Here is a 25,338-nt window from a genome sequence, read left to right on the forward strand (position 1 = left end):
GGGGGGGGACTGGGGGAATATGGACGGTGGAGGAGGCCCAGACAAGCGTCCCTCTTCATCCAGCCTGCTCCATCCTTTCTCTCCTCTCTTCCTCGTTTGCCCTGCTGCTCTCTCCCCCATCCTCTTCTCCTTCCTCTCTTCCATCTCTCAACAGGGGTTCATCTCTGGTGATTCACTGAAGCCCATTATCAGTTCCCAGCCAACCTCCATCCCCAGCCAGCCTCTCAACAACAACACACAACCACTCGATCAAAGCCCAGAGAGGACGGGCAGCTGGATTATCAAAGAATCCATTGTTGTTGACCTGTGTTTCCAATCCCAGTCATCATGTGCAAGGCCATTATTGCAAGTCTGCCATTGTATTGAATCGACGTGTCTTTAGCCTGGTATTATTTTGCTATCTCAAACAATCTTCAATTATAAAAGATAGTGCCAGGTGTGCCAGACAGCCATGACAGCTCTGGCTGAAATTCCCTCATTTAAACCTCAATAATGCAGTTTTAAATCCTCAATAATGGACCCTGTAGCCAGCAGATCTGCAGAAGGGACACACATGGTGGCTAGAATGAAAGCTAACTGGGAATCACAACAGGTTGAACACCTAATCTAATTGCTTTTTTTTCTTTGCACACAGGTCAGCGGGTAAATAAGATTGTTCATTATTCCACATACATGTTGAAACCGTTCAATGTGGTGGACAAATTTCACCTATTCTTGCATGTGTAAGGTTTGTATATAGAATTTGAGCAGGGATTATTCTTTTTATGTGTAATAGCTCTTCTGTTTATTACATAACATCTATACATTTACTAAGTGACAAAGCCATCAAGCAACACAAGGATCTGTGAGAGAAAAATGGGTGTTGTTGTTGTTTTAGAGATACAATGTCCCCAGCGGGTGGCAGTGAGGGTGGTTGGATAAGTGACTATAATATTGGAATTATCTTGACGCCCATTGTTTGCTTCCTGTTTACAACCAACAACAGTCAGCTTTTGTTCCCTAACTCAAACCGAGATGTTTTTGTGCCATGCCAAATGTTACCCCTAGAAAACACTTTTATCAGTTTTGAAAGGCCCTACAAATCAAAAGTCGTAATGCTGATATAATTAAAATGCTCATACATGTATGTTATTCAGCAGATTGAATGACATACTATAAAATAAGAATAAATATAGAACTTTATTAATCGCGTAAGAATATCGTGTTCCAAAGAGTGATTTAAAATTACAACTTTATTAGAAAGAAAATAGTATAAGAGTAGCATAATAAATATAAAGTGTAAAAGTCAACTCCCAGTGCAAAACAGAATAAAATTAAAATTAAGTACGAATAGTAAACTGCACCACACAATAAGTAAACTGACTCGTCTTCCCTTTCTCTCAGAGCTTTATACTAATACAACTTAAAAACATGCCATTTATTATGATTCTTCCTGTTTGGATCCTCAGCCATTTTTCCTTTTCTTGTCATTTTATGATTTCGCCTTCCAAAAAACTGTCGTCCCTCTTTATATTCACCTGTCCTTGTTCCGTCCATGGGAATATGAGTTTCCCTGAGAGCCACAGATCTCAGACCAGCAGCACCAGTGCTGTGACTGTGTCAGATCTCCACTCATGTGTGGAGCAGCTCAGACACAAGCTCAATCTATACTAGCACCCAGATTCCTTCCTCCTTCCCTCTGTTTCTTTTCCTCTCCCTCTCCTCCTCTATTTCTGTCTTTCTCCCACCTACCTGTCTTTTTGATCTGCTGTCTTTGACTCTAAAGGGAGATTACTTCCTCTTCAAAGGCCTGGGCTGATATCTCATTTGCAAATCCCTGTTCTTGTTTTTTTTACCACTTTCCCCCTTTTCACTCTCTTCTTCAATATTACGAGAAACAAACACAACGGAGGGAAGCTGACATATAAGAGGAGGTGGGGTCTGTGAGAGGCTGAGGCCTCTGTGGCGCTCAAATGAGAAAGGACATCACTCATTTCCAACCTCAAATTGCCTTGCTCTCATCTCTGACCCTCGCTTAACAGCCTCACTCAGGCAATTCACAGCCCATTCACACACACAAAAACAAGTGTGCTTACACTGCAACATCTGTAAACATGTACACACACAAACACACTATGTTTTTTATAAAGATGAACAAAACGACAAAAGAGTATTAGGGCAAGGTTCATGGGAAAAAAATAGAGGAATATTTTGTTATTCTGCACTTTAATATTTATTCTCAAAAGTTTAACATGGATCTTGAAATGTCAAGTTTATGTTCAACCTTTCAAATTATTCTTAAAATGGCATTTCAATTTTAATCTCAACATTTTGACTATTGTCAAAAAGGATTACAAAAATGGATCCGTCGAATCATTTTTTATTATGCTTGGCCCTAATAATTAAAGTTTGTCCTTAAATCTCATTGTAATTCACAAAATGTCATTTCAACTATTTGACATATAACCATAATGAAAGATGTCTCATGTACAAGTGCAAGTTTTTTCTTCAAAATTTCAGCTTTATTGTCAAAACACTAAACTAAGAAATGGTCCTATATGTTGCTCGTTCTGCTGCCTTGGCCAGTTCAGGGGCTAGTAGTCAACAAATAAAAAACACCAGGCATCCATGTGTCCTCTGGGTATGAACCTGTCTCCATGGCTACGAGATCATGTTGACCAGTTAAAAAGCTAAAGCATAATGACTACCCCAGAGGCAATGTGATTGAGTGCAGTTTGCCCTTGATGGGGAAATCAGTTGAATTGGTGGTAATCCTGGGTGCTGCGGAGTCATCTGTTTGACATTTCACCTCATGGGCAGCGATGAGCAGGTCATCCACCAGCGTCAGTGATTCCTCTCTCTCTACCTTCTGTCAGATCGCCCTGTGGAAACGCTCCTGCTCATATAACTTCATTACTTTTTAATGCAGCCGTAATTACTCCGGCATGTTGTAATTGGACAGAGATATGAGAACAATAAAGGATGTTAGGACAGAGAACAGGATTTTAATTGTGGGTTAATGATATTTATTTTGCACCGTGCTCTTTTTCGTCTCAGTCACGGCTCAATCGTGTGGGCTAAGTGTTGATTCTCTGGGGAGAGGGAGAGGGTGCTTATTTCTCCGCTTTCTTCCTTCTGCTGTTCATAAAGAGGCAGCACATTAACCTCAGATCCGATTAAGGGCTGTTACAGAGCCAGGTCGCGGAGTGGCCAAGCGTCCGGGCTCCTCCGGTCTCCTCCGGTCTCCTCTGGGCTCAGATTAGGCCTGACCCCTGACCGACGTGTCAGTAACAGATAATGAGCTTAGCTTTATCATCCCGTTTGTCTCCCTGAGGGTCCACCCACCAGCCTCACCCTGCTGCGTCAGGCGGGTGTAAACTCTGGGAGCAGTACAGGGGTTAATGCTCTGATAAGAATCTTGTTGCTTTATCGGCTCTCACTAGAGGCTCCTCAGCTGAGAGAAGAAACAGTATTAATATGCCCAGGGGGCAGATACCGCGTGAGGATGCACTCAGGAACGATAGTGCCACTTTTCATAAAGTGATCATTTTGACTCTTATTACACCCATTTATGTTTTACATGTCAAACAGCCCGGCGTGGACTTAATTGAAAAGATGTATCTTACCACTTCTTCACTAACCACAAATGTGCTTGTTTATTTGTTTTAAAGCTTTCTGAGGTCTGACTCATTGCAATATTTTCCCACTGCTGTGTAGTAGCATTTTCAAAATGATATTGATCAGCCCAGGAGGGGAGCTATAATCACAGTTTAAAACAAGGTGACGCACTTGTTACAGACGGGCCCACAGGGAGACGGGCTCATTCTCAGGGAACATGTCTGGTTGTTTTAGATGTCCGTGTTGATCACTAAGCAACTAAACTGGGGTAATGAAAAAGGTTTTTGCACATAGTGATTAATTATGTATGTCATTCAGTCTAATTACAGCCATAATTACTGAGGTTTTTTCGAACAAAGACAGACTCATGCTAAATTGAAGGTTGAAACCGAGCTCCAGTCAATGCTTAAATGATTTCCCCTTTGACATAAAAAGAAAAAAGTCCCATCAATATCTTGTTATAACTGATGGGGAAATTATACACCTGCAACAATGTGCCGGAGGCCGGAGAAAAGGGAGAAAGAGGAGGAGAGAAGAGGTGCGAGGGGAGTTTCACATCCTAATGAATTACTGTTCATTCACCTGTGGTTTGCATATGCTGTTGATGAGGAGGGGATTATCAGGCAAAGAGAGAAGAGATGAGGAGATGAGTGAAGCTGCTTAATATCCTGCCACAGCGGCCCAGGGAGAGATTCATTTCCTTTTTACCACCATTTAAAAAGTGGCGCATGCATCAGGGTCGGGAGTTGCTTTAATGGAGAGAAAGAGAGTGATCTGTTCTGTTGCGTGCCATGGGGCTGATGGGTAAAACGGTTGATATCATTGGTCTGGTGTAGTGAACTTAGAGCCGCCCTGGCACCTTTAGCCCTGCATGTGTGTGTATTTGTGTCAGCGTGCGTCTGAGCAAAGGTGTGATTGATTGGCTCTCTGAGTGCTTGTGCCACTGCAAAGCGAAAGAAAGAAGATAAGAGTGTGCAGGCATGTGGGAAGATTGCAACGTATGTGTGTGTGCGCGGATGTAGTGGGTGTGTGGCATGACACGCTTCTTGAGATTTAATTTGATTAAATTAGAGTGCTGTCACTGTAACCAATGAGAAAGATGATCTTACTCCCGTTTCTGCAATATTAGGCTGATGAAAATGATAGCCTTTTTAGATCCGATGCTCCATGTCTTGTAATATTTGGTGGAATTAGAGCAGAGAAGTCTGACATTACTGGGGACCTAATTGGAAATGTAGGAACTGGAGGACTAATTGGACAATACAGGAGGGTCTCCTTATGCCGTTTATTTTAGATGTCAAGTAAATCTGCATATTTATCACAATCGGTCATTAGCAACAAGAAAATGGCTTGGATTTCTGTATAATTTGACATTCAAGATAAAAGAAAATGAGGAGCAACACTTTGCTTCCTTTATTAAAATCCACAAGCAACATATTATTATTTAATAAATGGTTTTGAATACACAATAATGTAGCAGATATAAGTGAACTCCTTTTGGTACCCATAAGATAAAATGTTGCTGATTAGATAGTTATAGAAAAATGATATTGTAAAGCACAGTTTTAATCGCATAAAATATGTCATCATAGTTTACAAATACTGTACACTTACAAATGCCCTTACAGTTTGTGTAAAGCTGCATTATAGTGTGTTATAAACTATATAGTACATGTTTATAACTCCTTTGCTTATGCATGCCAAAGTAGGTAGATTATATTTTTATTTTATTTTTCACATTATAGTATCAGCCTAAAAAGGATTCCAAGCCGTATTCTAATGGCTGATTGGGATGACTGCAAATGTACATATTATATAAACTAAACGGCAGAAAATGTTAAGAAAAATGTGAAATGCTCACCAAGCATACAGTGTTTCTAAAGTAAACTTCTGTCTTCCCTGGAAACAAAAATACTTGGTTAGGTTTAGGAAAGGATCATGTTATGTTAAATGTTTTGACAGATTCTATTATATTGTATAAGTGTCATTAATGACTCCAGTAAATGAAGATGGGACCTCGCAAGGAGTTTTTCCCTAATACAAAATGTCTGCGAAGTCCCAGTCTAGTATTTTAACAGAGCTAATACATTTGAAATATATTCATAGGAATAACCAAATAATATACTAAACTGTTAACATAATCCTAGAAAGCTTTGTGTTTTATTTTTGCGTCTTTTGACAATCCAATTCATGTGAGAGGAGTATACTATTATAGTGCCTTTAAAGTATTTAATTTCCCAACACAACCCTGGTTATCACATTCTGGTTGTGGGCTCACCATTCAAGTGTTCAGTCATTAGTTAGCTGCCGTTATAAATCTTCCCCCTTATTAGAAACGCAGAAAGTTCAATAGCTGGAAACGCAGCCACTCAAACACTCTATCAAACCATTGCCTTATTGATCGGCTCTCTCGTCTCATTCACCTGCTCAGATGGATGGACCTCCGCTTGTCCCTCGCTCCTCTGAGTCAGATGCCTGCGTATCTGCCTCCTTACAGTCGCTTCCCGTGGCGATGGCTCTGCTCAAATGTCAGATTAAATGAGCTGGCCAGGCTGTGCTACCGTATGTGCTCATCAGGCCACTTTCTCCTCCCTGTGTGTTACTATTTTATATCAACCCCCACACACATACATACACACCTCCCCTCGATATCTGTCTCCCTCAACCCCCTGTTGCTCTGCTCTGGCCCGGGGGTCATTTGCTCGCTTATAGGTTTAATTAAAGGCCGGTTAATTATTTAGTCCGCTCCGGGGGGGGGGGGGGGGGATTCCATCCTTGGCCTTCAGTTTGATCAGTGTGTGACTTGTTGAGACTAGACGAAGGCCCACAGCCAAACATCAGTTTCTCACTGAGCACACACTCTCCACAGACTCAACACACACTGTAACGCAGTCTGGTTTGTTATCCCATTAACTGTGTGGTAATTAAAGCAGGGCTGCAACTACTGATGATCGTCATTATTGATCAATTTGTGAATATTCTAACGTTTAATTTAGAGTTTTCGTGTTCAAAGGTTTACTGTACTGAACAAAGTTAACTTCTTAGAGCTGGGAATTTTTGTAATTGTTTTGCTTGTTTTTGCTATTGTATTGTCATTTTAATTGTATGCTTTCTTAATGGTTTATGTTTAATATATTTAACATATTTATATACCCCTGTAAAGCAATTGCCTTGTGTCTGAATAGTGCTTCATTCATAAAATGGCCTTGCCTTGCTAAACAGTGGGGAAGCATAGTTAGTACAGCAGATCAAAGAAAAAACACAACTGGTGGTCTGTTAGCCCTGATGGATGTTTAAAACAGTTTGGGTAATCAGTTCTCATCATTTCTCTTCCAAATGGGTTTTTGCTCACCTTTTTTTATAAAACAACCTCTATTTTTGCCTGTTTGTGTTCCTTTCCCTGTCTGACTTGTTTGTGATATTTGTATACATCTGCAATTCATTTGATGAGTAAAAGGAGGTTTTGTTACAAACGGATCTAGGAAACATGACCAAAACTACAAATATAAGACTGATGTATTAAAAAAAAAACTACTGCTGGTAAACTACTGCTGCTAATTATCTGATTAACACTTTCAAAGTTTTAGATTTTCACTTAAAAAGAGTGTGTAAGCATAACAGTATAAAGTGTATTATCCACTGGGTCATGGACACAACTTTAGCATTTGTGAATCAATAACACGTTGCAATAATTTCATTTATTTGATATCACAGTGATCGTCAATATTGGTATTTCACAACATTCCTATTCGTAAAATATTAGGCCTTACATTTCCCAGACTCTCTACAGTTTATACTTTTTCTCTTTCCATCTTTGTTTGTTTTTTGTTATACTATCAGTATGCTCTGTGTTTGTAACAGTTTCAACAACACTTGCACTATTGCAGTAAGATTGTTCATGCAGAACTATTCAGTGAGTGTGGGTGAAATGTCTGAACTGTACCTCACAAGGCCGTGAAGTGTTTTGATTGCTGCTGTCCCGGTCTGCTTAGCCCCTGACCGGCTCCTCACCTCTATCCCCACAGGGGATAATGACACTAATACCTGTAAGCGGTGCTCTGCCTTGATGCCATCCTGGGGGGAGGTGGTTGGGGGCACCAGGCCTTTTAAACCAATTTTAAACCCGTCAATTAAGCTGGTGTTTTGTGTCGGACAGAAATCACTTTGGCACTGCCACAACCCCCCCTCTCTGCACACACGCACACTGTCCCTCCTCTATCCCACAACCCCCCGGGGTTTCAAAGAGGCATTGATTGGTTGAGCTGTTCGCCCCTCAGACGGATCGATAATCACAGTGTTCTCCAACGCTGAGCTTGGGGGGGGCGAGGCTGGGTAGACGCTCATTTGCCAGTTCCCATGGGAACTGCTTTGAGTCCCACCGGATTAGAATCTTTGAAGACCCCCTTGATTTTTTGTCAAAGTTTCTGTTTTGGAAGTTTTACTTAATTAACCTTTTTGAGGTGTCGAATGGTAAACGCATTAATTGGAACAAAAATTGGTGTCCGTGTTAGAGGCTCTCCTGATTATTTATTGGGTCTTGTGTGTGTGTGTGTGTGTGTGTGTGTGTGTGTGTGTGTGTGTGTGTGTGTGTGTGTGTGTGTGTGTGTGTGTGTGTGTGTGTGTGTGTGTGCGTGCGCACGCGTGTGTGTACGCACGCGGATCTGTGTGTGTGTGTGTAAGGTAAAATAATGAATTTTTCTTGATTAAAAATTCTCTTGGAGAGCGAGTGCTGAAACCCTATTGATTTCCATTAAAAGTAATCAAACTTTTCATGCTACTAGATGGGTAAGGGAATTTTTTTTTCATTGTGAAACACAATTTGACTTATGCTTTAAAAATGACCACCAATCTACACAGAAGAGTTTGAATCATCACACTCATCAATCAGCTCTCCTATGCCTCGCTGCAATATCAGCTGTTAATGGTCTGAACCCTGAACTCGTAAAGTATTGGCTGTGTAACGCTGAAGCCGTGAAAAGCTTGGACAGTTTCGGGCTGTATCTTCTGATCCATCAATCTCTAAACCAATAGATTGGAGTTGTCTCTGGCATGAATCTTCCCCTAGTACCAGCCCTGAATCGTTTGAACCATCAATTTCCCATCTATTAGACCTGCACTGTCTGCTCCATGGCCATGTCTTCTCATTGGAGTTATGGGTGGAAAGGAGATGAGAGGAGGACTGTCGGAGGATGATAGAGACATGCGGGGGAGGAGCGGTGTGAGGTTAGAGCCGGCAGAGATATGTTAGGTATTTAGCCAGAGATACATGAGGGATGGCTGTATCTGTCACTTCCTGCCCCCCTGTCCCCGCCCGGTGGTCCCGCCGCTCTGTCCGCTCATGCCGCTGGCTCATAAAGAGTCCTGCGCAGCCCTATGTTCAGGTCGTAAAACCGAATTAAAATATTAAATCTGTCAGGGCCTGTCCTCGTAAATAAAGCCATATATTACTCCTCCATCTATAAAAGTGAAAAGGGTCGAGGCATTTTACGATGGCGAAGCAGCAGGCCTATTCTGGGTCTGATCACAAAAAAGCCACCTCATCACTGCCTCCACCTGTAGACCAAGCTAATTATTCACCTAACAGAGTGATGGAGAGTAAGGAGAGATCGATGGAGAGTGCAGGGCATGGCTACAGATAGAAAGACTCAGGGGCAATGTGAAAGTCAGTGTTTTTTTTAAGCTTTATCAGTGACTTGGAGATAAAATGAAATATTTGCATGTCTGCAATACATTTTTCACAAGTAATAACAAATAATTAAGAAGAAATATGACTTGACTGCCAGTGTCTCTTCTGACTGATACAACAACTTATAGCCAGTTGATAAAAGGTTTCACATTTTCTTTACACTCCGTCACGTTTTCCAGAAGAATAGCCTTATCCTGCTGTACTGAAATTATTGATTTGGTTGATCATCCATCATCAATCCATCTTAGTCTTGCAACAGGACCCATAGTGGGTTAACCGGTCTTGCTTTCATGTATATCAAAGCCAACAGATGGCTTCATGTTAGCTAACAGATTTTTTACCACACAATTGTCATGGTTATTAACATAATATCTATATATATATTTGTACATGTTTAGAGTCAATCATTGTGTGTTTTGTCTCTTTTGGCTTTAATTATACTCATTTCTGTGTGTTTGAGGCCTATTTATGTTATTTTATATCATGTGGATGATGATATTTTATGACATTTTTACCAGCCAATTAAAAAAGCTTTACCCGGCATTGTTGGCTACAAAAAGTTGTACCAGGCAGTTAGCATTAAAAGTATGGTTCTAGTTGAATAACATCCCCAGTAGATGGCTCTTCTTTTCCTCAAAGTTTTCTACCCAAAATGTGACCCTCTTCCCCTGGTGGTCCACTCCAGCGGTCCCTGAGATCAGAGCCATTAGCATTAGCAAGTGGCAGGGAAGTTGGGGTGGACGTCCACCTGCAGCCGGGCTGCTGCTGCTGCTCAGCTAATTGGCTGGCAGGTGGCCGGGACAACACGAGTGTGTGTCTCCGCCTGGAAGAAGAAGAGCAAGGACATCAAATCTCCCCGTACCCTGGAACAAAGATGAAAAGGCTTCTGCAGAATGACACGCACACACATTACTCCTTCTAATTGTATGTATTATACATACTCACATGTCTTGCAGCATTTGCTCTCAACATACACAAACCCAAAATAAGCCCACACGTGCACACTCTCCCTCTCTATTTTAGTGAGTCAAATACCCGTACACACACACACACACACACACACACACACACACACACACACACACACACACACACACACACACACACACACAAACGCACACAGTCTTTGAGCTTTGCAGAATAACCTTGGCACCAGCATGCTGCCTGCTCCACCAGTCTGGTAGATAGATGGTCTGCGACGCAGGCTGGCACAGGCTTTTCATTATGTTCACAACCAATCCATAGGAACTGAGTTTTTCTTCCCTTTTCTTCCTTCGTTTGCTCCTGGCTTCCAGCTTCCTCCACTGTACCATGCATGTGCAGTTCATTTTCTGCATTGTCACTGACCATCCTTTGCTTTTCCCTTTTAGTCACAGTTTTGTATTTTTCTCTCCTCTCTCCTCTCCTCTCCTCTCTCCTCTCCTCTCCTCTCCTCTCCTCTCCTGGCTTAATTAGGATGTGGGGAAGCTAGTTGTCGGTTGAGTAAGCTCGGTATCAGATGATTAATTGCTGGAGGGGGGTACAGCAGCCCAGGGGCAGCATGGCCCGGGGAACACAAGGTTACAGGATGGCATAACCCCCCCCCATCCTATCCTCCTTACCTCTCCTTCCTCCCCCCTTCTCTCTCACACTCTCTCTCTCTCTATCTTTCTGTCTCCTTCAGCAACTTTCTCTCTTCCTCTTTTCCCTCCTCTTCATCTCTGTCTCATTTACCCTCTCACTCTGCTCTCTCTCCTTGTTGATCTGTTGTACAGCAAACTCCCAACGCTTCCTTGTCTGACCTCCTGCATGATGAGGGCCGCCTCAGACTGGGAACATCGCTGCACATATGTGTGTGCCGTTAATTAAAATAAAAAGCCGAAGGCAGACGAACAGCAACACAAACCAGCTGTTCCTCGCTGCAATGATCATTAGCTTCATGTTTTCATTAGCAAGCCTGGTTTTACGCGTTTCAGGTGGTCAAATGATCAGCCTCACGCTGTCTCCCGCTGTGATTTGCAGAAAGTCTGTGTATGGTGGTCAGTAGTTCGTTGACCTTGGCTGCCAGCAGGTTGTGAGAGTCAGACTGTGGCTATGATTAGTTTGCAGATAGTGGACCTCGTCTTCAGTCAGCTAGAGGGCAGAAAATCTATTATGTGATTGGTCAGTTGGCACAGCTTTCTGTGGCAGTGGCATCTAGCGGGAGCTAAGTCTAGACTCTAAATTTAGATTAATGGAAGAGTAGCTGGCTCAGTTTATAATTAATAAGAGTGACCTGCAGGGGCTATGTTTATTACTAAAGACTGAGCAGAGCTGGACCCCTTCCTGACCCACACACACCTCACACACTTTGTCACCGGGAATGGAAACCTCATCTACTTTCTCCAAATCCCTTTTTATTTATGGCTTGTTTTGACTTCATTGCTTCTCGCAAAATGTTGTTCGGCATCCTGTGTGCGTTTGTTTTATTGTTCAAAGTCACAAAAATATCCTGTAGCGTTTCAGACTGTGCCTGCGAAAGGGGAAGGCAACCCACCTTGAACAAAGCACATTCAACAAGACAAAACGCTGCTTCAGCTCTTTGCACCAAACATACTTGCAACACCATTTTGTTTGTACCTGACATTTTTCCTTCGCCATTCTCTGGCCTTGACTGTGATTTCAGCTGCATTCCTCTTTGGTGATCCGTTTTTCTCATTCTCATTTCTCAGTATTTTCACTTTCCCCTCGCTCCCCTGCCTGATGCCGACTCTTTCTCCCTCCATCATATCGAGCTGTCCGTCAGTGCGCGGCCTCGCGCCTCTTGGTCTTTGATGGATGGGGAACACGTAGGAGGAGCAGCCGTCCTTAATAGACATGGCGGATTGAAACGCCGGGGAAGTAAATGTTAAGGGCCTCATAAAACATCCACTTCCCCGCCCTCGTCCTATGCTGCCCTCCCTCGCATCACCCACACACCTCCCTCCCACAATCACTCTCCCCTCCCTCCTTAAATCTCCACCCACACACCACCGCTGACTTATCAGTCGTCTGCAAGTGTCTCTGTCTGTCTTAATACTCACATTCCTTTATGTAGAGCTGTGTAGCTATTTGTATTTGTGTTTTCGAGGACATGATTGTATTTTTGTTCATCCAATCTGACCTTCCAGCCGACGTCCCTTTCTGATGCTGGTAAAGGATGGAGTGAGAGGAGAAATACTTGACTTACACCTCAATCAGATGTCTGTAAAGTGCCGTAGATCAGATTGTTAGGCAGTTTGCGGCAGTGATATGTCACTGCGTGTATATACAGTGACCGTGGCGGCCCTTTGCCCCTGACCCCAGGTAATTGTCAGCTCCTACTGGGTTGTCGAGATGTAGGAGGGGGATTAAGAAGACACTGGTAAAGTTGATTTATTTCCTCACGCCCCGGGCAGAGACAAAGGAGCCATGTTAAAAAGCCTCCATCAATAAGCCAGCGCTCGGCTACCATGTTTGCGAGAGGCGGTAAGGTCAGCTTTTAAAGTTATGGCTGCAGGGTGATAGCTATACCGCTGAATAACTCAATTCCCCCCAAGGTGGAAGGGTCAAGAGGAGTCAAGGACAGTGGCGAGGCGGGAGGTTTGTGGAAAGTGAATTAGGCAGGAGAGGGGAGACTTTCTGTTTCATCTGGAGCATTGACCCTGGTCATAATTCCAATTGCCTGACTTGTTTGATGCAGAAAGAAATCCCTCAGTGGGAAAGGAATTGCCTCCCCCAGCAGCTCCATAGTGAGTGTGTATGTGTGTGGAGGAGAGCTTCTGACCATGATTTAGATCTTCAAAAACGCACCCTGAATTTAAAATCTCACAGTAGAAAATATTTGAGGCAGTTCTATATGTATGTGTCTGAAAAGACAACCTGAAGCCAATAAGAAGGCTCTGCAGATTCAGCCATTAATCATCATAATGCAGATGGCATCCAGCGATGAATTAGAATCCCCTGGCCCATGCAACCTCAATAATCCAATTATTTAAAAGCCAAAATAGAAGTTATAGTTGTATGGTAAAATCTTTAAGGTGAAGGTCAACACATTACAGCATAGCAAGGCAAATGGCATCAGCTCCCTGGTGGGCTGTTTTTCCACAGTGGCAGTACTTCAAAGCTAACGTCAAGACGTGTACAGCGAGCTCTTGTTGAGGTCATGTTTGGAGCTCAGCACAGAGCAGCAAAGGAAGTCGTGTTTTGCCAGACTACATTATAACATCATGAGACACTCAGATGTGCTGATTTAGATTTTGGAGTCCTGTCTTATATTTAAATGGGGGGTTGGGAAAGGTACAGGCAGCAAGGCTGACGTTATTCTGCAGGTAATGAGCAGGAAAATATTTGCTGAATAGAGATATCTATCATTGAAATGAGCAGGGTGTCAGCACATTATAGAGAACACTCTTTGAGATTAGGGACAATGACAAAACTAGCTCGGCTGTAAATACTTGAAATCGTGTGTTTTTTCAGGTAGAGAGTATTACAAAACCACAGGCCCCCCCCATTCCCCAAGTGGGAGAACCCGCACAACCGGTGACCTGCATGTCAACCGGTGACCTGCATGTCTGTGCACAACCACAGGCCCCCCCCATCCCCCCAAGTGGGAGAACCCGCACAACCGGTGACCTGCATGTCTGTGCACATTTGGCTGAAGTTTATTATTTGTGTGTTAATGACTATAGCAGAACCTTTTATCCTTTGAGTCTGCTGAAGTTGTTTACTTCAATTTTAAGGTGCCGTATTTGTGCTTTTACATTTTGAAATCTCATTTTGTGCTTCTTTAGACTTCATATTACATTTCAGAGAACATTATCCTTTTTTCTCCACTTCCTCTTTTGTATCTTAGAGCTGTAGTTGTTACTTTGAAAATGATGACCCAAGATACAAAATGTTCTAATACAGAGCAACTGAATTGGAGCATTCTGCATAAGTAGTACTTTTGCATTTCTGAAAATGATTTGTTTTCACACTTTTTATATGAACAATAGATCACACGGTTACTTTTGCTGCAGTCAAAGAGATCTTGCATGTAGCGACCATGCTGTGGGATAAGGTGTTGCTGGAAATGACATATCGTATACCACTTCCATTTTCCATAATATGACACTACAGTTCACGCACTAAACACGTATGTTGCTGTACTGTATGGCAATATGGTCCACATATTGTAAACATGTAAATCAAACAATGCTTATATGTTAACTACCTATTTCACATCAATTGACAGACAGAGTTAGAACTAGCTGGTGGATATTCTGAAGTATTTAGCCGCCAAAGAGCCAGACATATCCCTCGGGAGGTGGTGAAATGCTAAAAGGAGATTGATGACTGTTGTCCTGTATTTGTACTGTATGTGTGGTTAAGCCACTTTTTGCTGGTTTGACTTAAATAAAGAATCTAAATCCTTCTCCCACCAATTTTCATTCACACTGGAGTCTCTGCAAAGGTGCTCCTTAGTCTTTGCCCTTATTTGGCCAACATTTAAGACATTCCAACACTATATGTGAGATAATTAATCTACGCCAGACTGTGATCCTCCTATAATTTGCTAAAATGTCAGACTGAGACTTACTGCATGACCGTCCATTGTCATTGAGAGGTCACATTAAAGTCTAGTTTTCCAATTATCTTCCAGCAATGAACCTGTTCTCTATCGGAGATTTCTCTTTTTACTGAGTTGTAAACGGAGAGCCCAGCCACCGATTTCTCTTCATTCAGACCAATAAAAAGAGGTCTTTGCTGCACAAAGTTTATTCAGATATTTTACAGACGCACCGTGGCCAGACTTTTTCATTTCTTATGAAAAAACTCTGGTAGCATTTGTTAATGCTGTTTTGGATGGATTTTGAATACTCCTGAGGTGAACCAACTGTTTGTCCATCCAAAGCAATTTAGTGTTGTGTGAGAGGAGATTTACTTTCACAGCATTTATTCATGTGCCATTTGCAGTGAGTGCCTGTAGGAGGTATGCCGCTGTTAGATTTTCGAAGAACCTCTGAACCCAGGAGGACACAGTGTTCATACATCTTTTACAACATGTTTCACAAAGGTTCAAATACTTATTAAAGCCTCTTTTACACAAAGTTCCCAGGGTGTTACTGGCCCACCTTACTGTACATACACCAGGCTACGAGAGTATGCTTTTTGAAACTACAAAAAAGAGTCTAACACACTTCTTAAGGGCTCGACATGATGAACATTGTTGAACATATCACTTTATTTTCTTGATAATTGCTCGTGATTAGCTGGTTTTGCTTCTGCCAATGTTCTTCTTATGCTTTAAATATTAAAGTTTTAAAAAAAAAATGCTTGCCTTACGGGGAAATTATCATTTAAATGTGGCATCAGTTGAATCTTATGATACTTCCTGAAATAGTTGACGGTCTCTAGGTGGGAAATTGGCATTAGATATATTTTCCACATGTGACCCCAATGCGGAAATGTTTTCTAATCATTTCAGGGAGAGATTTAGGAGCAGAGATGGGCTAAATAAAGATTCTAACTTGAGAACTTCCTGTTTCCTTTTCCCCAAAATAAGCAGGGAGGTATTCAAATATGACAAGGAAGAGTAGGCAAAGACTGATTTAGGTGTTGTTTGAATGTCCGCAGCTGAGTCTGCACATCATTGGGTTTGTGATGAACTTGTGCAGGAGGGCTGATAACCATGTGAGCCAGACATGCTCCCATGACCGTCCTGGGGATGAAAGATTGCAGTGTGTGTGTGTGTGTGTGTGTGTGTGTGTGTGTGTGTGTGTGTGTGTGTGTGTGTGTGTGTGTGTGTGTGTGTGTGTGTGTGTGTGTGTGTGTGTGTGTGTGTGAGTTCCTGCATGAGTGTGTTTGGGCTCTTTGGTAACTTAGGGGCAATATAGGGGGAGCTTGAGGGATGTGGAGCGTTGCCCGGAGGACAGCACTGAGGAGGTGTTCGGGAAAGATAGAAGTAAAACCCGGGCCAAAAAAATCCATCAGGCTCAAGTTTTTGAAGGACAGTTTCCCAGCGAGAGTCTCCTCCTGTCAGACCCTTGGATGGGTTTCTCAGCGGGAGAGAGCTCCTCCTCGTGAGCTCCTGGTTGAAGGTTAAAATGTGGGAAAAAATGGAGGAGAGAACAAGCTGTCGAGAGACAGTGATGGAGAGCTGGAAAGCTAACCTTTTCCAGCTCTTGTTTTATGTCTCCCTCTCCCTTCTTTCTCACGTTTATCACTTGATATGAGCCCTTAGCTGAGCACCCTTTCTCTCCTCTGAAGAGTTTGGCATAAACACTTCTCAGTTACATGCAAAGAGGAGAAACTGTAACATTTCACACCTCCCAGGCTCCATCCCGATTCACTCAAACACACACACACACACACACACACACACACACACACATGCCTACACAGTCTTTGCCAAATGCGTGTGCGTGCACATCCACACATCCCCACCTGATCGTCTTCTAAGGGAGTGAATAATTACTTTGCCAAAGGGCACAACTGTGATCCCTGGTTGGTATTTAAAGCCTTGTCACTGAATTTAAATCACCCCTCCTCTCCATGGCTTCCTTTAGTTAAGTGGAAATGTCCTTTTTTGGGCTAATACAGAGATCACAGGCCTAATGTCTTCTTCCTGGCCTCCAGCTAATACTGCCACATTCCATGACACAGACGCCCAGCTTGAATTTCCACATCGGCACGGCGACGTGTGAAGCTATTTGCTGTCAGCCGCCACAATTCAAACTCCACTTAACCTATTATTGTGTTACAAGATGCAGCGAAGTGCAACACCTTAATGTTTGATGTTTCATGCCTTGTTTTCTGTGTGTTAGAATGATTTAGAGATCATACGGTTTTTTCAAGCCGAGGTAGGGAGTTTTGAGTTAATGAAGGTGTGTGTGAAATTCTTCCCCTCTAATTAGTTTATTCAGTTATTCTTTCCTCTTCCCCCCATGCTGTAGCCCTAGGCCGTCTGTGCTTTCTTTTTGCATCAAGCTCTCCAACACCCTCCCGTTGTTTCCTCAACCCCTTCGCTGCACCATCTTTTTCCAACCTCTCTTGCGGCCTGCGCTGAAAATGTGTGCCCTGCGTCGTGTGTCCAGTCTGTGGAAATTCAGTGATAGGGGCTGCAGCGCTCTATCATAAGTAGAAGCCGCAGGGGTTGAGAGGCTGATCCTGTTAGTCCTTGTCTGATGTAACTCCTCTCCCATGATGCTCAGTGGCAGAGACTGGGCCCACCTGCTTGTCCACTCTTCTCCGGGCTCCATGATTGGCGTGGTATGGGCAGAGAGACTATTAGGATGCTGAAGCATGAAACCACTTAAGGTGTGTTTGTGTTGTGTGTGTGTGTGTGTGTGTGTGTGTGCGTGTGCGTGTGCGTGTGTGTGTGTGTCCATGTACATTTGCTCTTACACTTTTGTGCCTGTAGTAAGAGCGTGACCATGATCCAGAATATCAAAGAACATCAAGTGTATTTGAATTCAGCGGGAGTGCAGCAAGGTACGCTATGCTAATAAATTGCATCTGGATGGAGATGGTATCCAGGGTAACAAAAGCCCTAATCAGCTTCTATAAGATCTGCAGCCACAGTTCCACTTGATGTGGAGACAGATTGACTGTTAATGGTGAACTAAGTTTTTGTATATATATATATATAGATATATATGAATTCATCTTTTTTTAAATTAAGCACATGTATAACTCACCGCATTGTGCTTTAAGTTTCACATAATATCTATACATGCCCAGAATTAATTCTTCTCCAGGTGAAAAAGCCTTTGAAACCACATTTACACGATAATGAGACACAAAATCTCTGAAACCCAGACTAATGACATTTTCAGATGGGTTAACAGACCAACCCAACACACCGTTTCTATATTAAGAGATTTGCAGATACATAGTAATTTATATGAAGAAATAATTTACAAAAATAGATTAAAAACAGAATTATGCAAAGAAGATTATCCTTATTGCAGGGGTTGCAGGCTGACAGGGAAACCTGTATCATATTAGTTACAGATGACTGATGAAATCTGATTTTTAATAATACTTCAGTACCACCCGGGTTCTGTATATCATCACTCTGGTATACCAGCTTAATCCTCGTTGATGATTTCAGAGTGTGAAGAAATGAGAGTGCTGTTGAGCTTCGACATTGTCACCACTGTTAGGGAGGGGATGATGCTGCCGTGTGCAATATTACACTTTGTGGTGTAACATGTCATGAAGGAAAATGACACATAATTATTATGGTACAGGATAAAATTGCAAACCTGATGGCCTTGTTATTCAAAACAAAGTGCTAACAAGGAGTCAGCGCCGTCCCTTCTGACTTCTCTCTCACTCTCCTTGTCTCTTGTTACATATTTAGTCTAGTTTTCCCACACGTTTTCATACCTCAAGGTTATTTTTCTGAATGTCTATTTATCATTTAAAGCTTTGCACGCCTACTCCCGCCTCCTCACGCCATGACTAGTTATTTTCTCAATTGACTATAGTCCAGCTTCCCATTACTCATGCTGAAATGCCCTTTCCTCTCTGAGAAGCTCACAATCCTGAATTGTTTTCTTTTACTGGACAACCCAAAGCCTCCGTACTACTTGTAAAACATTATGTCCATTATCAATGATTGTTGCCTGCAGTTTCCACCCTCTGTGTGCACGTGTTGCCGTATGCGTGACCATGTGCTTGTTGACCCATATGCTGCTCTCAGATTCTCACATTAACCTCAATCCTGCTTTCTTCCAAATTAGATTTTTATTCTTCTGTCTCCATGTTGACTTATTTGCTTCTCTTTCATCATCTCCGGCAAGGTTATCCTGAGGCAAGCAGCACTTTTATGGGAACAGGGGGGCGTAGAGGAGGGGTGGAGGGCTTGGCTTTGCCTCCAGCCATGCCTTAATCGATCTTGTTGTGAGCTGAATTTTTCAACCCGTCCGCTCGTTAACAATTTTCAAGATGTAATTAAGAAGAGAATTAATTTAATGTCAATTACATCTTAAAATGAGCAGGGAACGTAAAAATGCACAACAAAGAAGAGTGAGAGAAGTGGGGAGAAAAGGGAAAATATGGAGAAAAAAGGAGGCTAATTAGTGGATGGTGTTGTGTTCATGAATCATTCCAGTTGAAACATTTCCTCCCTCTCCCTTTCAACCCCATTTTCCTCTCTGCTCCTTGTTCTTCTTCTGTTTCTCACTCTGAATGTATATCTGCAACAGCCCGCAGCAAAAAAGAAATTATCACATATTTTGTTGCCATTGGCACACAGTATGGGTATGCAAATATGAGCATAAAAAGAGACTTCAGCATTGTTGGCATTCTCTTCCTACACATAAAGCACAACCAGATATAAGACTGAAGTGATTCAAGTACTTCTGTGTACTTTATTAATTTTTTGACTGTTGAAAAGCACAGTAAATGCCATCATATCATCCATACAGTATATCATCCACATGACATGAAAGAAAACCATGAGGAACAAAAAAGATTAAACAGACAAACCTCCACTGCATGACCCACATTTAAATACAACTTTATTCAGATCTGAGGACTCTTAGCTTTTATATATATATATATTTATATGTATATTTATATTTTCGAAAGGTCAGGTTTTGTTACTATGCTTTGCTGAGGGGACTGGTGTTGCAGTCTCTAAGGCCAAATATCCACATGTCTGTTGGCATTAGATGGCTAACACCGTCCATCCAACAGCAACATGATCGTCTCCTAAACTTAGTCCAGCAGCCTTCCTTAGTTCGCCCCAGAGAGGCGGAGAGGTTGGAGTCTCAGTGTATTGCTCTGAATCTGAGACGACGAGTAAGGAACAGAGTGAGTGGCTTGCTCCCAGCATGTAGCCCAACATGTGTCCTTTTTTTCTTCACAAGTTCACTGCTGTGGGCTCATGTTGCCCAGCTTTGATTCCAACATGTGTGAGTATCCAGCTTCTCTCCGGACGCCCTGCGGGAGGCGGGGAGAGGAGTATTGAGGTTACTGAGGCGTATCTGTGTCGGGCACTCCATTGGCATTCTCTCGAGGAGATTTCATGTCCTCACAATCCAGGGGCTTATGTAGGATGCTTTGAACAGGGGAGAGGAAAATACCTAAACCAGCACATCTTAAGACTATGCGTGAACGCACAATTGTTTGATGGGATACAGATATAGAGAGGAATAGATAAATACAAAAGGAGGGAGGAATGTTCTCGCTGTTGATGTTCTGTTAGCTCGGCATTAAGCTCACAGGGATTAGCCAGCTCAGCTCAGCGCTGTGCTCAGGGGGCCGGGAGGAGCAGCAATGGGGAACTACCCTCCGCAGGGTTCAACACCAGGGTAAGCAAGGTAGAGAGGGCATGGAGGCTGAGGGCAGTCAGCCGGGTCACACACAGGGAGACAACAGCGTGAACTCTGCAGGAGGACATATGGCTGAGAAACATGTGGACAGGGGCAGAGAGATGGAGGATGAGGAAATGAATGAACAGAGCAAGAGGCAGTGGTTCATTCATGCTGGTTGATGTGCATTTTACAAGCCTTGTATCTCATCAGCAGACAGGACTTACATCTATATTGCATGTTCCGCTGGGACTCTTTATGTATGCTTTAAATATTAATGCTGCATTACTGTGATGTGGTCGGAATAAGAAGTAGTCCTTACAAGCTTTCTCCTAGTTGGCACTCTCAGTGGTGGTCCCCTTTTTAGGAAATTCCACTCACATTATTTATATTGAGACACATGTCAACATATATCGGTGTATATAGGCAACATTGTTGAATATATAATACGGTCCTGTGCAACATAAGTGCTTACTCAATTATATTTCGAGGGAGGGTTGTGGGTTTCAACAAAAACGCAACAAAACTGTGAGAAATGTAATCGTTAAGCTTAAAATATGTATGTTTGCTACTAACGTTAGAGAAGTACAAATGTCAACCTTGACTTTAGATTTGATCCAGGAAACAAAGAGCGTTCTCCTGGGTAAAAGTCTGGTGTTTGTCCGACCCATTTATCTCTCTCGACCTTGTTTAAACGTGGACCTCAGCATAGTTTGAAGAGAAACATATTTGTGATACATCAAAAAGAAGTGTAGTCGGAGAGAAAATAAGTTATCCTCGATACATATGGCAAAGCAGCGTAATTTTTAGGTTGATATTTGAAAAATCTGTTTTAATAAAACAATCACACGCAAGAGGAGACAGAGGTTTGCTTTAGCCAGATGAAAAGCATTTATCATTGCTGCGGGTGGTGTAGCTGTCTGTCCCCTGCAGACTGACTCATGCACTGCTGCCATTTGCTCTGGGCCACAAGTTGATTAAGTCGCATATGGAGAGGAGCTACCCCCCGTCTTTCAAAGTGAATTAAGGATCGCAGAGCTTTGATGTGCAGATTTACAGGTCTTTGTTTTTCTATCTTTAGCCCTGTGACTGTGTTTTTCCTCCTAGTCTTGCTCCTTTATTTCACACAGAACAGCCAAGGCAACGCAATTATATCTGGCCTTACACCACCCCCCACAGGAGGACGGCTTCATGGTGACCGCTCACTGCCGAGCGATCCACCTGAGACACGGCTGCACAGTCCCCGCCAAGCTTGCTCTTAGCTAAATCCCTGACATCACAGCACGTTAGCATCAAACACGTCTCCTGATGTCACCGGTTGATGATTCTTCACACCTGTCTTGTGACTGTTCACCACAAAAATCACTGTGGCCTCTCACCAAAAAAAAGTCAGGCTACATAATTCCTCGCACTTCTTTCCACTGATACTGTCTATGAGGGCGACATGAGCCAGCCAGTGGTTATTCATCTTAATGTGAGCGGTTAACTCTGGGTCGGCTCCACACAAAAACACAACTATCCCCATGAACCTCTTCCTATCCTCCTACTCGCTGACTTGATTTTTAGGAATACATTTCGCCCTCTCATTGAAACCTTAATTACTTCTAAAGGAGATTAAATTATAGGTAATTATTATGATAATATTTTCATTTATTCAAGATAACAGGCAGACTTTAGAGAACACAGAATTTGTCGGGAGAGAGCAATCTGCCTTACACAGTCAAAGTTATCAAGGCGTGAAATCAAGAATCCTGACGACAACAAAATGTAATCTTTTTCTTACAGAGGGGACAATAGAAGGAGATGCATACTCCAAGTCTTCTTCTCCACTTTAATTAAAACAGCTCACTGAATCTCTCCCTCTCTCACTCCCCACCCCCGTCTCTCTCTTAAGTGTAGAGGGCCAATTCTATCTCTAAGCAGAATCTAGTTATTTTCCTCGCACTGAACTTGTCTTAAGCCCTGGCCCTGGATCTTTGTTGAGCAATTGCTTTTTCTGGCACATTTTTATTATTTTCTCTCCCTCCTTCTTTTCCCTCCTTTATTGAAATGGAGGTGGCATTGAGAGATATATTGTGATTACGTTTGGCGGACTGCAAACAAAAACCCTGCATTGACAATGGGATGGTGGGATGGTGACAGTGGGGTGAGGAAATGGGTAAGAATAAGAACTTTTTTTGGGACGGACTTAAATGTCACAAAAAAATATGCCCTTTAAAAATATGTTCTATTGTGTCACCGCAATGATCCAGTGGGTGCTTACGCTTTACATTCATCTGAAATACAACTCTGTGTGTTCCCTCTGGTTTTAAATCATTTACAGTGTGCGATGATAAACACTGTATGGTGTTTGTCATAAAGTCTGCGTTTGTATACAACTCTCCAGTGAATCATATCAAAGGATTTATATGCAAGTGTTCTCTGGAAATGCTGCCTTGTGACTTTGCAGAAGAGCAATGTAGTAAAGGGTGATTGAAAGGACATTCAGACAACATTCACCAATGACTTCATGGGAGAGAGAATTAGCTGGCGAGAGACAAGTTGGCATTTAGAAACTGGAAAGAGGTAAGAAAGTGCGCGTTTGATTTTCGATACCAGTCCAGTTAATGAATGCTGCCCTTCCACATTCCAAATGTCCTCATTATCTGCATACTGTACTTTTTGTTTTGCATATATGTTAAATACATCTTACAATATTCAGAGCTTTTTTTAAGGTGTCTTGCTGCCACAATGGCATTGAGGACGATTCACAGCCTCGGTTTCCTCCTCGTTTTTGCGGTCACTCCTACTCACCCCCTTGTACCTCTCCCCTCCCACCTCTCCTCCCCCCTGAGAGTCTTCTAGCCCGAGGGCAGGTAGGGCATCTCATTGTGATAGTTATAGTCCGGGCAGACTTTTTGGACCAGGCGGTAGTCCGTACTGTAGAAGGAAATGTAGATACAGATGACCTTGAAAGGCTTGGAGCAAATCCAGGACACGTGGCTCTGAATCTGCTCCTGAAAGCAGGTCTTAGACGGGTCGTAGTTGCACAGCGAGGTGCGCTTGCTGCGATCCACCTTTTCATAGTCCACGCGGCAGTTGAAGATCTTTGAGTCCTTGGGGTAGACTACGCTCTGGCGCTCCAGGTCAAACTCCACCGCCTTGACAGGTGGCACCAGGCTGACTGAGATGTTGCCCTGGCCCGTGGAGTTGTGACGGAAGTAGACGCTGAACGTGCCGTTACCGTGGTCCACGATCTTGCCGGTGATTAGCAGGTTAAGCCTCACCGTCTTGATATTGGAATAGAAGTCTCCCCAGCCAAACATCTTCTTGAACTTCCCGGTCTTAACGATGGGCCGACGTTTGACCCTGGAGCTGGAGGAGTCGGGTTTGAGCAGGTCGCTCCCCAACATCTCCCAGAATTCCTGTTTAGAAAACTCCTGCTTGGAGAAAGGGAGGGGGGTGCGGTAGGGCAGCTCCAGGGAGGTGGTGTTAGCAGCTCTACTCTTACTCTGGAGCATCCAGCGGCTCAGGGGCGACAGGGGGGCCTGCCCACTCAGGAGGCCCACCGTCTTGGAGGAGTCGTCTGAAGAGCTCTTGGTGCTTGAAGAGTCGTCTTCGTGACCCAGGGCCACCTAGAGAGAGGAGGTGGGGGTGGGGGGTGGGGGGTGGAAGAAGAAAATAGAGAAAGAAAGTACAAAGTTATCAGCAAGGTAGAAAGAAAAGTGTACGGAAAACAAATTAAAGGTTTAATCGATACTTAATTTACCGCTCACACCTCTAGTGGTAGTCGCCATGACATTCTATCAATGTTATATATATAAATAAAAGCTTGAAATTTCGCAGGTATTGCTATTATTACATTCTTTTGTTTACCCTGGCCGTGAGAGAAAATTCTCCTTTATGTCTAGTTTTCGCAGAGCCGATGTAATTCCCTAAGCTCTCCAGTAATGGGCTCATATGCCTCCTTCGAGCTACTTGAGGCCAGAGGGATCAGAGAACAGATTTAAAGAGAAAATCCACACTAAAACTGAATTCACATCAAGTGTGTTACTCCTGTGGTCTCGGGCAGTTAAATCAATATTTGTGAAGGTGGACAATTTTCTACAAAGTCTATAATCCTGTAAAACAATAAAGCTCTGTCATTAAGAAACACTTTCAAGAGTTATTTCTCTGACAGCAAAGGTCTTGAGGTTGATTTATGCACTTAGAAAGTGTCTTGATGCACCACAACAAGCAGCATTCATTTTAAGAACTACCTTCTGCATCCTCTAAGGCAGTGGTTCCCAACCTGGGGGCCAAAGATCGCAGGGCCAGGCCTCAGATGATTTGAGGCCAAATATGATATTTCGACTTTTTTTTTTAAATTTTTTTTTTTTAGTGAAGTTAGTAGCTATTATAGGCATAAAAACACAGAAATGTATAATTCTTTCTTTAATAGAAATGTTTCTTCTGCCCGTAAAGTGTCCAAACCGGGCTTTTCTGGATAAGCGCATTTTTAAAACATAGTCATTGTCCATACCGGTTTCAGTTGGATTATTTGTCACAGTTGCTCCGATCAGATCGGTCTCCTCCATTTTGTAGATTATTTACGTCTTTTGAATCCACATAAACACATCGGCAAAATCCGGCTTACTTTGAGCATGTGTTTTAAACAGTTTAATCCCTTTGTGAATTGTTTCCACTTGCGCCGTCCTTTAATTTCTTCATACAGCGGGAATCCAAATGAATGAATCCTGAGTCCAATAACCATCAAAGTCACTCCAATAGTGCTCCTTAATTACGCTTTCGTCC

At 42.8% G+C, this 25,338-nt stretch overlaps 1 protein-coding gene across 1 annotated transcript in view; it reads right to left on the bottom strand.

The window, feature by feature from the left end:
- Positions 1-23,398: 23,398 nt before the first annotated feature.
- LOC104955808 (neurexophilin-1-like) overlaps positions 23,399-25,338 on the bottom strand; it is a 14,280-nt gene continuing 12,340 nt past the window's right edge. The window contains exon 2 of the mRNA XM_010783204.1: positions 23,399-24,179. Coding sequence (XP_010781506.1) covers positions 23,406-24,179 — 774 coding nt within the window. The 3' untranslated portion in view covers positions 23,399-23,405. The remainder of the gene's footprint in view (positions 24,180-25,338) is intronic.

This window comes from Notothenia coriiceps, unplaced genomic scaffold, assembly GCF_000735185.1.
Source record: "Notothenia coriiceps isolate Sejong01 unplaced genomic scaffold, NC01 NC01_scaffold00024828, whole genome shotgun sequence".
Lineage (NCBI taxonomy): Eukaryota > Metazoa > Chordata > Actinopteri > Perciformes > Nototheniidae > Notothenia > Notothenia coriiceps.